This window comes from Serinus canaria, chromosome 1A (assembly GCF_022539315.1).
Source record: "Serinus canaria isolate serCan28SL12 chromosome 1A, serCan2020, whole genome shotgun sequence".
Classification (NCBI taxonomy): domain Eukaryota; kingdom Metazoa; phylum Chordata; class Aves; order Passeriformes; family Fringillidae; genus Serinus; species Serinus canaria.
The window spans coordinates 3,098,856-3,114,379 of NC_066314.1; the positions used below are offsets into that span (position 1 = coordinate 3,098,856).

A 15,524-nucleotide genomic window follows, 5' to 3' on the forward strand; every position below is an offset into this window, starting at 1 on the left:
CTTGGACTTTTTTTGTCTGGTCCTATAACCCAAGCTACATTCATTTCAGGTCTCATACGTCAAATACGGAGCAAAACAGGCCAAGGAAAATGGTTCAAATGAATTCCACGAAAGCTCTCGGGGTTGTGTAGCCTTTGGCAGGAACCCCTGTCTTCTAGATTTCCATCTGGTAGTTGTCCATTTCTATTCATTTCTGACAGAAGCTAAAAAATAAACAATTGGTTTCTGAAGCTCAAACACCAGGATCAGGTCTGAAATGTTCATTAGCAAGTTCTTGGAACCTTCCAGTGGGAGGTGTCCCTGCCCATGGCAGCAGGGCTGGAACTGCATGATCTTTAAGGTCCCTTCCAACCCAAAACATTCTGTGATTCTGTGATAAGTCTGGTTGTTCAGCCACACAAAATTATTTAACTCGTGCTCTACTTGCTGAGCTGATTTTCTGGCTGATCATTTCTGCTTTTGAGAAATAAACCTTTCCCCTCCAGGAATCTTAGTGCTTCAAAGCCACCTCCAGCCCGTATTTTCCCCACGTAAGCATTTCAAAAGTCTTCAGAACTTGAAGGTCTGAACTCTGTGGCTCTCACCCTTATACTGCACTTCAACATAAGTACTTGAGGAGGGCAACCATTGATGTATTTTTAAAAATCTGGATGTTTGCAGAACTTACCTCTTTCTCAGTATCCCTGGATATACAGGTCCACTGGTTTTCCTTCACACTGTATGCCCAGAAGTCAGCCAGATCCTGAGTTCCATCCCAGCCACCAAACAAATAAACAGTTTCTATTAAAAAAAAAAAAATTTGAAAAAAAGAATGTGTTTAAACAGGCTAATGCCTACAAAACATCTGTGACAAAGACAAACTATCAGAAGATAAATTTAAACCCTTTTTTTTTTTACTTAAAACATCACTGCTCTTTGAATGGAACTAGTCATCAAGAAAAAAATGTGGTTTGGTTTAGTAATGGAAGATTTTAGGATTGATAGACAGCCAATTCTCAGAGTCATTTTCTATTTCCACATTTACATAAGAGGCAATCAAACCCACAGCCTTCTGATTAAAATTCCAGACAGACAAATGAACAATATTTAACATTTTGGATCCTCTGCATGCAGTCTATCAATGACATCTCATCCTGTGCCCTGTTTGGTGCAGGATTTATACATAAACAAGATTTTGGAGATAGGAGCAGCAAAGTTTTTCTGTTTAGTCCATCCCTTAGATAAAAAAATGAAGCACAAAATCCCCTGCAAGGGAAATGTCTTGCATAAAGTAACTTACCTGTTGCCACAAAAGCCAGTGAGTACAAGAGTCACAAATTTAAGTCAGTGTTTCAGGGCTGTCACCTCAAACCCACAACTGCTCTGTGTACAGCAAGTTCTAAGGCTTCCCAGACTCACTGATAAAGCCAGATGAAGCCTTTGGAAAGGGAAAACATTTAAGAAAAGAGTTTCTGTTCTGCCATGGAGAGATAACCAAACTGCTCCCATTATAGAAACCGCACTATCTGGTCTCAAATTCTAAAAATACTTCATTTTTAGACTGCATTAAAAAAGAACACAAAGCCAAGCCCAAGGAGAACAAGCTCCTCAAGACTTGCAGAGCTTTGAAAAACTCCTTTAAAATCCACAAACCATTTCTATTATGGAGGTAATGGCCAATTTTTAATCCAACACCAATTAAAGCACGGAGTTAGAGCATGATTATAAAATGGGACTAGTCCCTGACCCTTACCTACCATCAGGATAGTGGTCATCACCATGGAAAGGTTACCCTGGTTCATTAACTTTAATTACCCTTCCTCCTGGACTCAGGGCTCCCAGTGTTCCCTGCAAAGAGCAGGTCCCTTTGTGTGCATAAATTCTCACAGCTCACAAAACCCACATTACCACAACAGCTTCATTGATAGCCGAGAAAAATAAAAGATTTGGCACCAGCTAAAAATCCTACTGGGGCCTTGCCAAAATGTCAGGCCTGCCTGGAAAGGCTTTGTTGGCTCACATGAAATTTAATAGCAAACCTGAATGACTCTGATGAAAACTCAGATTTTGGAAGTTACCTAACCCAGGCTGACAGAATTAAATGTGAGCACAGAGAGAGGAGCACGAGCACCCAGCTGGTGCTGAGCATCTCCAGAGCAACACCCTGAACACAACTGGACATGAACTCTGTGCCAGACCCATTTCACATCATGAAGTAAAACTGTAGCTCACATGAAAGAAAGGCTCCATCACTATCTAGACCCAAGGAAAAGAATTTTTTGTTTCATGCCTTATTGCAGAAGTATATACATGTTTTAGAAGAAGGTTCCATGTCTTAAAAGGAATGTTTCTTAGTGCATAAATGCATCTGTTGCTGGTAATGTCAAGTAAATAATTTTTTATAGTTCTCCTAAAATTTGTAATTCTTTTCCCATGGTATAAAGCAAAGAAATAGCTGTTTGGTGGTTTGTGGGATTGCTCTTGTTTGGTTGGGGTTGGGTTTGATTGTTTTGGTTTGGTTGTGTTTGAGTTTTTTGGGGATTTTAAAGTTTTTTTTTTTTTTTGAAGTCAAGCTTCACTCTATTTCCCAACCAGTATCATTGCTTGTATTCTAGCTGTTAATTCAGATTTTATGAGAGGGGTTTTTTCCCACAGAGCAAATATTCAAAGAAGAGGACAGAGGCCACAAACCCCAGGCAGCAGCAGTGGGGCAGCTCCAGGGGAGCCCTGCAGTCTCTCACCAATATAACTCTGGTAGCACTGGGGAACTCAAGGAGAAAAGGATCCTCCCTCTGCATCCAAGCAATATGGAACACAGCAAATTGATGCTGCTTTATTAAAGCAAGTCTCTATTCAGCTTTAGGAGCAGAGCAGGAGAATTTTCAAACCTAGCTGTAAGGCAACAAGAAAAAAAACATGAAAGCAATTATATTTACCCAAAGCTTTTACCAGCTACGTTTAGGAAGTCAAATTTCTCCTCCAGCATCCTCAGCTTATTTCCTCTCCATTTTTTTCTGAATACAAATTCAACACTTTGAATTAAATATGTTCTGTGAGTATTTCTAAATCGCTTGCTCAGTCAAAAATTTTTCTGTAATGTCTGAGTTCTTTTCTTCCCTTACTCTCCAGATGATTAAAAGGTGCCAGAGAAGTCCTCAAATTAGGGTATGTACATTCCCAACAATCCACATATTTCCTGTCAATTGCTCCTTAATTTCTATTTCTCAGAAAAGCAGCACAGCAGCCTTCTCCAACCCATTAAATATCAAAATTCCTGGGGTGGTTTCAGTCCAGGTTCACACACATTCTCAGGGACAGTTCTCTACCTCCTGCTATCTGCATTTTCTCCATGTGGTGAAATACTTGGTGGGGTTCTGGTACAGGAAGTCTTCCTCAGAGAGTACATTTCAGTCCTGCTGACATATTTAATTATACTCTTTGGTCAAGTAGTATTTCCACGTCTCTTCTACAACAGTTCTCTGTGGAATATGAAAGAATTGTGGATCTACAGCACTTCTGCAAGGTCCATCAGTCATCCCCAAATTCCTCACAGGAGGGCTAACTTCAGCAGAGACCCCATGGCCCAGGGAATTATTCAGTTATAATAACTTTGTCCAAGGATGGACATTTCAGATTGGATCCCTGCTGCAGTGTCTAATTAACTTCATTACAGTTTTTTCCCTCTAATGCCTAACAGGATTTTCCCTTCCTGTCCTGTATCCTATTCCTCTGCTTCCCCCAGAATGAGCCTGGTTATCTCCATGCTCTCACCAGTAGCTGAAGACAGCTCTAAGATCCTCCTATGAACCTTTTTTTCTACCAGATTAACAAAACCAGCTCCCTGAGCATCTCCTCACACATCACACGCTCCAGCCCTGACCACCTTGGACAGTTCAGTTTGATACAATCCTTATTGTCCCAGAGAGCCCAAACCAGGCACAGCACTCCTGATGTGTCCCCAAGTATCCAGAAGAGGAACATCACCCTCCTCTCTCCCTGCTGGCTGTGCTTGTGCTGGTACAGCCCAGCAGGAGAGGCCAGCCTTGAATGCCACAAGGACACATTGATGACACACACTCAGCAAATCCTTCCATGCAGTCAGTCCCCAGCCTGTCCTCCTGCACAGCTGTCACATCCCAGGGGCAGGATCAGAACCTCACACTGCTCTCCTGCAGACCCCCTGGACTTGTGGCCCTGTTTCCCATTTCATCAGCCACTGCCCTCCCAGTCAGCTGCCAGCACAGACTTGCTGGGGCTGTACTGGAGCATTACAGCTATGAAGGATTCCTCTCAGAAATAACAAACCAACCAAGGTGTAAGAGCTCTCAAAAGCCTTCTACAAAAGGATGCTACTTCTCCAAGTAGCACCCACACCTTCAGTTATGTGCCAGCAGCATTGCCCACTTTGTGAGGAGCATTTAAGAGCACAAATATAAAACCAGCCTTAAATCTTCTTGCAGTACCACACTCCTTGGGTTCTGAGCCACAGTTCAGCTGGATACAAGCTGGCTGAATACAAGGGGTTTTTTTAAGGATAGGCATACAGTCTCAAATGTGAAAGCCCCATGAAGTTGAGTAACCTCCAGGATTCAGCAGCTGTTTGTGTTTCAGAGCTTAGAAGCCATCTGTGTTTTGTTTCTGAGATCCCTTCATCCTGTACACAAGTCTTGTCTTTAAATATCTTATGGATAGCAGTGTTTTCCTCAGGCAAAACAGCATCCTTCATGTCTGCTGCTCTCTCTTCATCTTTTTCATCTTTCCATGCTGCTTTTGAAGGAACCTTGTCATTTCTGCTGTGCTGCCCACGTATACAATGGGCACGCTGGGCCCAGTGCTCTGAATCTCCCTCTGTTCCCAACCTACAGATTTGTCCTTGTTTATCTAATGGAAGGAAGCAAACAGAATTCCTTCGGATGAAAGGAAAAGCAAAAATGATGTACAACCAAAATTACACAGCAGTTGCACTTCAGTGAGAGAACAGAGGTACCACATTAATAAAGACCATTTCACTAATGTTTTCCCTCACAAAATTGTTTCACTTGCCAAGGAGAAGAGAAATGGAGACAGTAGAAAAATCATCCTGGTTGCTTTGCTGTTATTTCTAAAGCAGGCTCATGGGAAAACTTCAACATTTAAGAAAGCCTGATATAACACCAAATATCCTTTTTTTTAATATAATGATTTCTACATGGTCCCTGTTTCTATTGTTACCAAAACAATTATATGGCTTTATGGACTGCACTGTCATTCATTGTGTCTGCCCTGTAAGAACAGAAGAGATTAATTCCACCTTACCTATGGAATTATAAACCACATCTCCAAAACACAACATACATACTGTTCTTAAGTACCAACATCACTCCTTAAAACTTGCTTTTGGCAATTCACTTATCCATTCCCTCTTCTAGAATAAGCACTGGAATTTTGAAACATGTGGCATATCTGACCCATAAGGAGGCCAGGGAGGGCAGACTTGAAGAGCAGTTAATAAGGAACCAGTGCCAGATGCTGACACCCTCATCCAAAACTGCATTAGGATTCAATTCCCTGGGAACACAGTTCTGCACACGAGCCTGTTACTGCCCCAGTATTTCCCCAGAGCCTAAACAAACACCTTCTCATGCCTGACATGCAGCGCACAACACTGTGCTCTTGTGGGTTGTTTGGGGGACAATTTTGTTTTAATCTATGTACCTGGGTTGCAACTACTCAAATACTTCCCTTTCCTTGTAGAAAAGCAGAGAGAACTCTGCAGCCTCTCACACGGAGAGCTGCATGAGAAATGCATCTTGCAGGGAAAAGCAGGAACAACAGGAGCTTTCTGTTTTCATTTGCAGCCTTAGTAGCTTTAAAGTACCTAACAGTGGATTCAGCTGTAACTGTGAATTTCTCTCAGTTTATGTTTCTGCACATGTAAACCAAATCCAACTTCTGAATTCTCCCATCCAGAGACATTCCAGTCTCAGTGTTCATGTGATTAAAATGATGGAGGATATAGCAGGAATCACTAACTTCACATTTTTAACTTCTCTTCTTATTTTTTTTTTATATAGGAAGAAATCAGGCTGCATTCTCAGTTCTGCATCCCACAATGCCTACAGTTCCATTTCCAACTGCTTTAAGAGATTTCCAAAGCATCAGGAATACTGCACTGACTCAGCCAGCTGTGGCAGGTATTAAGAACAGGAGTACCAGATGGAAATGAGCTCCAGCACAAGTTACTGGCTGCCAGCAGAGATGTTAAATTATCTTTCAGTTACTTTCAGCCTACTCTAAGTGAAAGATAAACCATGCTAAAAGGCAGTTTAGACCTAGCTAATCCATGTTCCACCCGAAACTGATAAACAAAGTCTCAGTGACTCCATGCACTAGCAGCAACTTAAGATCTAGTTCAGCTACTCAGCAACCCAAATCCTCTACCCTGACACCAGCACCTGCATCCAGCAGGCCCAGTACTATTAAACTGGAATTATTTTTCTAGTCTGTAATAAGTGGTTAAAATTTCATTGAGGTTAATCAAAATACTGAACCATTTATAGTTCATTTATAGCTACAGCAGGTCTGGCCATCAGAGATGAAAATCTGCTTCCAACACTTAATTGTACGTGAACTGAAACTTCAGAAGCTCCCTGTAAGTATGATTTTGCTGTTTCATTTCACTTCCAAAAGATTTAAGTTGTAGAAAATACTGATTTTTAAGAAGGACCTAACTCCTCAACAAGGAGTGCAAAGCAAGATGATTTTTCTTCAGTTGCCAAAGTCTTCTGAAAAAAACCCAGCAAGCATGTGAGTAAGGAGAGAGAATGCCTTTGAAAGGAAGAGTACACCACCACTGCTCCTTTTTCCATTAGCACTGGATCTGTCCAAGGTTAGCCAGGGAGCTTTCCAGCTCCAGTCTGTGAAACACATCCTGACATAACTGGCTACATTCCCACCAGCTCATTAAACTCCACCTATATTCAAAAGGAAAACTCCAACAATCAGCAATGGGAAACAGCCCCAAGAACTTCCCCTGGCCTGTCACGAGCTAAATTAAATGGCAAAACTGATCATCTCAAAAACATTTCAGCTTTTACAAGCCTCAGTGGACCTGGATGCAAAACTGAGAGCAACTTCCCAAATAGCCCACAGGGAAACTTTGGGAAGGTATCCCACCACCTGTAAATAGAGCTACAGCAAGAAAGGACCATCATGAGGGGGGGGAGATCCAGGACTCCACCTCTGTGGATAGTGTCCAGCCACTTTTGTGCAAGTAAAACAATTCAAATAAAAGAAATAAATTGTACATATTTGATACATTTATTTTAAAATGTAATATATATATATATATATGCACATTTATAATATAATGTATATAATACATTATACATCTATTTCCATAAATAATATAAATATTATTATATATGAAATACACACATGTATCCAAAGTATATATAAAATGTATCAAGAAATATTTTAAAAATATATGGATGAGTTTCACTGCCTTGTTAAAGCAGAGTGAAACTGAAGTCAAAGGCAGAGCTGACAACCTTACTGGGACTTAAGAACAGCAAGAGCAATGGAAAGGAAGGCTCACACTACCATGGATATTTTATTTTCAGGAGGTGTGCAGGACTATCATTTCCAAGTTGACAAGGATCATGTTTCTTCCACGTTCTGCTCTTGTGAAACACTCACTAATTTCCTAAGCCACTAGGGAGCGTCCCCAGCCTCTGCATAGACAAACACAGCAAATCCTCCAGCAGCGTTTTGTTCTAATCAATCTCAAACCTCTCCCACCAAATGAAAGAAGTTTACTCTCCTACACCAAATAAGTTGAGTGCTTCCTCCAGTGCAGTAACTACTCTGAGCAAAAGCCAAAGGCTGCAGCTACTGCTGGATTTTTGCTTGTTCACCATGACTTAGCAAATTACTCTGGAAGGTCCTGTCCTGTCACATGCTCTGTCCCCGTCCTGTGACCACAACAGATATGGCCATGGGCATTTTTCTGCCAGCTCCTTCAATGCCACCCTATATTCCTGTCCAATACCCACGCCCTGATCTTGTTTCTCCCTTCCCAAGAACAATCCTTTCACTACACAGCAAAGACTCGGGCAGATGCTTTCCTTATTTTAGTAAGGACTGACGTAGCACAGAAATCTGATTAAGTAACAGACAAAGATATAGAAAATTATGCAGAACAACAATCACTGGAACTGTTCCTGATACACCACCCCACTTTCTTTTCTCCGTATGTCCTCTGAAACAGAAGCTGAGCCACTTCTTAAATTGCTACAGGAAACATTTTTGCAAAAGATGTCTAAAGAATTATATTTAACAAGAATTTCTTGCACACTGTGGGAATTAGAAGCCACTCCAACCAAAATACAAGGAATGTTTCAACACATCAGATCTATTGCTTGAGTACAGCCTGTAGCAGATAAGGAAAATTATTTTCCCTAATTTCTCTGCTCTTGTTTGAACTCCAGCTCTAAGATGGTAGGAGGTATAAAAAATTAAAAACAATTGCTCTTGGTTTCTTAGTTAAGACAAGACAATGGCTAAGGCATAACACAGAATTATTAGGGAAGAAGGAGAAAGGCAGCTGGAATATAGACCCAGAGAGGAAGCAGAACTTTTAACCCAACTATCAGAAAGTGCAATTTTTTTTCCTCAAAAACTGAAACTAACACAGTGTCTGAAGAAAACCACATTTGCATATTAATCTGGAAAATAACTGATTAAATAATTTAATTAAGAAATGTAACAACTACTCACCTGTCTGCACATCTATCACCATCTGATGGCCACCTCTCATCCCTGGCCGACTGTCTTCTCCATCACCTTCAGAAAAAGAGGGAAAAGAAGAATTTTCCATTTTAAGATTTTGAAAGCAAAGAAAGATCCAGCCTCAACATGGAAGCAGAGGAACTGAGTAACTCACCCTTCCTTAAACACCGGCACATCACTTTTTCCAGGTAGTATTTTTTGTGCATTATAAAACTGTACAAAGTTTTATACTGAATTATCTGGTGATTGACAGCACAGAGAGCAGAAGTGAATACTGCAACTCTCAGCGCCTTGGAAAGGAGCTCCAACATTCCTGATACACTTGGTGCACAAAAAAGAGCTCTGAGCTGTCCTTGCAGCTCTCCAGAAGGGATGACACAGCCACCCTTTGGCTCCCCTTCCATCTCTCCACACCTGAGAGCTGCCTGAGGGCTGAGCTGTGAGAACAGATACTCAAATGACAGGGAAATGAACCCCTGGGATGGGAGCAGGAGGTGATGCAGACCACAGAACACAGCCAGCTTTGCACCAGCTATTCTCACATATAAGGGAATTCTAACTATTCAATAAAAGCAGCTTTCCAACCACCTTATATATCTTAAGCATTCAGGACAGGTGACACAGATAACCCCTACCAAGGGGCTTGGGGATAGTGCTCCACACTTCTGTGGACAGTGATTTTTGTACTTTGCAGTTAAGGATGCTGCTACAAGTCTCCTCTCAAGACAGACAGGAATGGAAAAGATTCTGCAGTTTGGATTTACTGCATAACAGACCAGGACTTCAAAAGATCCACCTCATTTAAAATACTCCCTGTTGAGGTAATGTATTTATTTGCCAACTCCTCAGTTTAAGTTGAAGTTACATAAATCCCATGTGCTACAGGAAACATTAATCCAGTAACACAGCTAGCTGTTCTCATGTTTAACCAATATTCTGGGATTTGTTACTAAATTGATCTATCCTTAAAGTTACAACTAGTGTTCTTACAGTGCTCCTTACTCAACCAGAGAGCAGGCTGAATTTCACTGAATTTGCAGACAAATGCAACTTTTTCAGAGAAGAAACCATTCTCTATAACTCTCCTAGAGGAGACTTTCTTGCATCATTCTCTTGCTCCATATTCTCAAAGGAACAAGACAGAACTGGCAGTACATGAGTTCTATCTTAAGCAATGTCCTTACCTTTGGTGCTTTTGGGGATAATCTGCCCCCAGCGAGGTTTGTACTCTTGCTGACTGATATACTGATTGAACAAGCCATCTGCAAAACAAAAATTTTGCTGGATAAAACATTTATCCTTCCATTTTAGCAAAATCACTATTAATGTGGGTAACTTCAGCCTAACCCGATCCAGCATGCCACTCCAAAGCCTCCATTTCAGCGAGTTCTCCATTATGTGTCAGTTAGTTTGTTAAACTTTTGTTAGTTTGTTAAACTTTTGTTAGTTTGTTAATGAACTAAATGTGTGAGCACTAAAATAAAAAGAATACTTGCTACTAGATCAATCAGGAATTATCCAGTTTGCCTGCCAGGTCGTGCCAAGTGTCTATAAATCTCCAGTGTGGTGTATTTAATTAAGAATAGAATCCCTCCCCCTTATTTAAGCAAAAGGAAAGTTGCCAGTGAATATAAAATTCGACCATTTTAGTGCATGTTAAGTTAAAACTAGGTCAGACAGCATCTCTGGAGCTTCATCTGAGAAGGAAGGCAGAGCAGATTGTTTAAATGCTGTGATATGGGACAACCAAGTGCCGGATGAAAAACAAAATGAGTTTACAGTCTCTTCAGAGAGTTAAGCAAGAAGAGCAACAGAGGAGGCGTTAGATCCTGGGCCAGATGTGCCAAGTGCAGCTTTTCTGTGAGCAGCACCAGCTCCAGCTCTTTATCCACACTCCCCTTGTGCCCTCCATCTCTCTTCAGCATCCAGAGGTCAGTTCCTAATCCTGTTCAGATGTTAGCAGTCCATCACATAAACACCAATTTTCTGTAAAGGAGACTTTAACACCCACACTCCCTGGGACTGCTCTCCAGTCTGGGAAGGGCTTGGCACATGAGGAACTTGGTGCTTTTGTTCTTCAAATGTCTCCTCTGAAACACCTACATCACCTTCTGTAGCACAACAAACTATGAGAGCACCTGAGCACCGTTTGCCCGGCTACATCCCACCCATCACCCACCATCTCAACACACAAGCTCTTCCTGACAAATGTTTCTGCTCTGGTAATGTATTAATGCACTACCTGGTAGAAAAACAATAGGAATTTAATAATGATGAACGCCTCTGCTTATTTGTACAAAAGCCTTTTGTAGGTATATAGGCAAAAAAGAATGATCCTTACCGAATGCACCCCTATTTATTTAGAAAAAGGTAAAAAATCTTTGTTAAGCACGACACAAGGCTCAGAGAAAATTTTCAAGTGTTTCCTGGCATCCTGTAGTTTGTCGTGACTGAAATCCAGGTTTTAATTAAAAACCAAGCCAGCAAGTATTTCCTGGGAGAAGATGAAAGCTCTATTTAGAGACCATCTAACAGGAAAACAAGGGCACTCAAGAGCTCCTGAAAAGTGATGAGTTTGGTCTGAAAATATAAAACTTCCATAAACTCAGCCGTGCAAGTTTTTCCAAATAAATACTCTGAAAACAGGGCAGATTTTACTTTCACCTCAGCAGCAAAACCAGCAGCTCTCCCCTCCACATTAGGTAATCGAGGAAAGCCAGAAGTTTGCTCAATGTATGTAGAAGGAAAAGTGGTTTATTTTGGGTTTAATAGCAGGGTTCTTAACTCCCACTTCTTCAGCATTTATGAAGCTGGGACAACACACAAGAGGCTTGAAGCTTGAGATCTCATAAACTGTGATTCAGAAAAGCCAGGCCTAATAGAACAAATGCATGTGCTGTAAGAAATCCCACAGTGACTCAGCCACAAACCCAGACAGAAATGCAGCTTTTTGGTTATCGTTACAGCCTTGGGTCTGCAAGAGAGAAACCAAAACTCTATTTATCCCTATGGCAGCCAATAGATAATTGGACATAAATAGCTCAAAAGGATGAATTACACCACATAGGATCTGAAAGGGTGATTTAACCTCTCTCCCATGCTCTACACCCACAGGCTGCACTTGTCAAGATATGACACTTCTCCCCTACTGCGCCTTCGGCCTCTTTTAATAATGCTTCTCGTCTTCCATGGGACATTGGTTTGGAAATACTCCAGCTTGCTTCCCAGAAATGTTTCCTTCTGCTGGAAGCAGTTCCACATTCACTCTACTTGCATTGCAAACCAGCAGCAGCTTGTTTTGGAAGCTGAATCACCACCTGTCTGACACCACCAGGGAAAAAAAAGGAGGATTTCTAGGTGGATTCTGTACCCGACGCCAGACCTACGCCAGCGCACTCCTTATGTTCCTTGTCAGGAGAGCACTGCTGACCAAAAGGTCTCCAAAGCTCCTGTGAGGCACTGAGGCTCACATCTAGGCCGGCTCAGGTCTGTCAGCTGTTCCCAATGAAACAGGAGTTTAAAATAAATTTCAAGACTCTTGTCAAAAAAAAAAAAAAAAAAAAAAAAAAAAAAAAACCACTGAGTGGAAGTTTTTAAATGAAGTGTTTTCTGTCACTCTAAGGACCTCTCACTTCAATGTCCATGTTTACTAAAATTACAGCCAAAAAACAACTTTGTACTATTTTCAAGCCCTTTGCAGTAAGCCATGACGCATTTTGGATGCAACAACACGAAGTTCACTGTGATTAAAGCTTGATAAATTCTGCCTCTCTGATAACCCAAGTCTTTATTTTGCCAGCCAATTGCAGGTTATCCAGAAAGGATTACAACAAACGTTGGGGACAAAAATATTTAACTTGCTGAAGCCAATCAGGAGCAAGCTGTATAAAGTTTGGGGGTTTTTAGACAACACACATCTCTAGGTAGGGTTGCTGAAATCTGTTCACTTCAGAACCAATGGCTCAAAAACCTTCAGAGTGACATTTAGCCCATAATTTCTGGGAGCTGGGGTTTGAGGTTTTAAGATTTTTCTCAAACCAAAGAAAAGTAGCCAAAATACATACATGGTTTGAGGCTGAGTCACAAACCACCTTCTGAAGAAAACCTGAAGGAGAGAAAGGTACTACCAGATAAAAATCCAGCCATTACTTGACAATTTCCTCAAGACTTGGGAGAAACAAGGAAACATACAATTTTTTTTCCAGCCTCAGAGCTGTAATATTTTCTTGCACTTTGTTCTTCATAAAAATGAAACAAGGTTTGCTCTCAAATCCATGTAAGTTATCCTATTTCTACACAAACCCCTACCATTTACTTCCCAGAGGCTTTGGATCCCTAGCCAGCCTCTCCCCTCCATATATCCCAGTATACAGAGCAGCTTCCTCAGAACTAAATCCAACCAATATTCAAAGGTAAAATTCAGGTATACGTGTCTGTCTAGAGTTTCCAGGGGAATCCAATTGTCCCTGTGAATCATGAGTTCTGGGAGACACTGGAGCCTGCAGGCTGTACATCACAACTTCTTGTTTGTCGCACAGGACTGACTTGTCACCAGATAAACACATGTCACATACTGACATGAGCAGTGCCAGAAGGAACACCTCAATCCTGGAATACTAATGGGAAACAAGCAGTTCTTCCACCCATTCCAAGCAGCTTTCCATGTCTACAGGAGCTGCGAGCAGTTCAACCAAGCAATTTGCACTCCACATACTCTCTGTAGGAATATTAAGCAGATTTTTTCCCTTCAATAATATAGGCCCGAAAGCTATAGGAATGGATCCAAATGTGAAGCATTTGAACTGAGTCTGTGAACCAGCTGAGATTTAAGGAACCTTTTCTTTTTGAGACGAAGTCAGGCAGCTGCCAGAGTTTCCATTTGCCCATTTTCTAAGTGTAACGCACAAGTCAAAAGAATCAGTGGGAAAAGTGTGGCTGCCTGCCACCAAGCTCTCAAAAGAAATCATCTGGTGATGTGAGGTGGAAGACAGCGTTCATCATTAGCAATGCAAAAGAACAAGAGTTAGCTCTGCCAGCACTAATTCTTGACCACCTACTCTTTTTCTACATGACTAAGCCTATGGAAATAGCCTGCAAGAGATGCAGAGCGTTGCACTTTGTCAATACCCACCACTGCAAATATCAGCCTCTCCAGAAGACATTTTAGGCTGAACTGAGTGTGCAGTATCTCTGTCAACCTCGCTGCACTTCTGTTTGTGCCTTTAAGGCAATGAACTCCCAGATCAGCAAGCGGTCAGGAGTTCACATATTCATGCCCAGTCTGCAACAGAACAGTTGCTCTTTGAACGATTTCAGGGATAATTTAAGGATCTGTATGTCTCAATTAACTCTACACTTCAGCTACACTGCACAGACACAGGACTAAAGTTAATCCTCTTTTATTTGGAAAAACAACGCATCAGACAGGAGTTCAGTGGTAAGAACACCCACACCTTAGAGACTAAGCAGCAAGCTACTGAGACTTCACAACAGAGCTGCTAGGAAAGTAAAATGATTTAAAAAAAAATCACAGAATGGCCTAGGTTAGAAAGGACCAGAAAAATAATCTAGTTCTAACCCCCATGCCATGGAGACAGGGACACCTTTCACCAGACCAGGCTGCTCAGAAAATGCTGGGGAGCTTGACAGATGCAGAACAGAGTAAGGACAGGTAACTGTGGAAGATCACAGGGAGCAGGTAGTAGGAATACTGCAGGAGAACATGCTGAAGGCTGAAAACCTCTATTCTCACCCTACCAAGAAGAATCCAGCTGTTAAGCACCATTAATATGCAGCACCCTGACTGCCACAACTTCAGACAAAATGTTCCAGCTGCAGTTTTGGGGGGTTTTGTGGCTACCAGAAGAGGCTTGTTCTGCCCTCTCCCCCAACCCCAGCCTGATCAGCTCACTGTCTGGGATGGCCATGTGGCAGCACGAGTGCCAGTGCCAGGGACACAGTGTCCTGAGCAAGGGCAGGATTGACCCAGTTAGTGAAAACCCGCAGTCGTGTCAGCTTAAAGCAAATATGGGCTGCAGCCTCGGTGTCTCGGGATAGATAGCACTTCTCTCTAAAGAGTGCTGGGAGGCGATAGAGCTTTAAATGGGTACATTTAAAGCTGAAGACAGCATAAAGAATGGCAGGAGGATGGGGGGAGGAAGGTTAATGTATTCCAAGACAAGCAAAATCATTAAGGATGACCAACAGAGCGACGGGAGATGCGCACACTGACATTTAACTTCAGCTAGCCAGGTGCTGGATTAAAATGAAGCAAAATAAACATCCCCATGCATATTTTTCTGTCCCTTAGAAGCAGTGACAAAACCTAATGATGCTCTTGAAGACTCTCCTGCTAAATTATCCACCGTCTGTTACTACCAAGACTTGCTGGAACTAAAAAAAGGCTGATAAAACAAGCTGCAGCATATTCCTTCAGCTCACCTAAGTGATGCCGAGCTCCTCAGCCTCCAAAAAGAGATGTGATTACAAAAACCAGGGAAGGAGGATTATCCACATCAAATCTGACAAGAAACAAGTGTCTGTCAGGCAGAACAATACAAGACCTACAGTTTCCTACCAGGCCAGTCCTTTGCCAGTATTTCCACACCTGGAAAAGCAGAGCGCTGCTGACAGCAGCCCCACTCTCAGCAAACATTAAGTAGTAAAAGAAATTAGGATATAAGAGCTCAAAAAATGAGGCTAAAAACATTCACTTCATTAGTGCCTAAGAAAAAATTCAATATTTGAGAATACTTTTTCAGCACATCCTAAGACTT

The 15,524-nt window shown here is 41.7% G+C and overlaps 1 protein-coding gene across 3 annotated transcripts in view; it reads right to left on the reverse strand.

The window, feature by feature from the left end:
• The window catches only part of MKLN1 (muskelin 1), a 95,008-nt gene that overhangs the window by 44,483 nt on the left and 35,001 nt on the right, over window positions 1–15,524 (reverse strand). For all 3 annotated transcript variants that reach the window (XM_009097456.4, XM_050982895.1, XM_050982906.1), the window contains 3 exons: window positions 9,933–10,010; window positions 8,737–8,802; window positions 668–780 (listed from right to left, as the gene is read on the reverse strand). In XM_009097456.4, coding sequence (XP_009095704.1) covers window positions 668–780; window positions 8,737–8,802; window positions 9,933–10,010 — 257 coding nt within the window. The remainder of the gene's footprint in view (window positions 1–667; window positions 781–8,736; window positions 8,803–9,932; window positions 10,011–15,524) is intronic.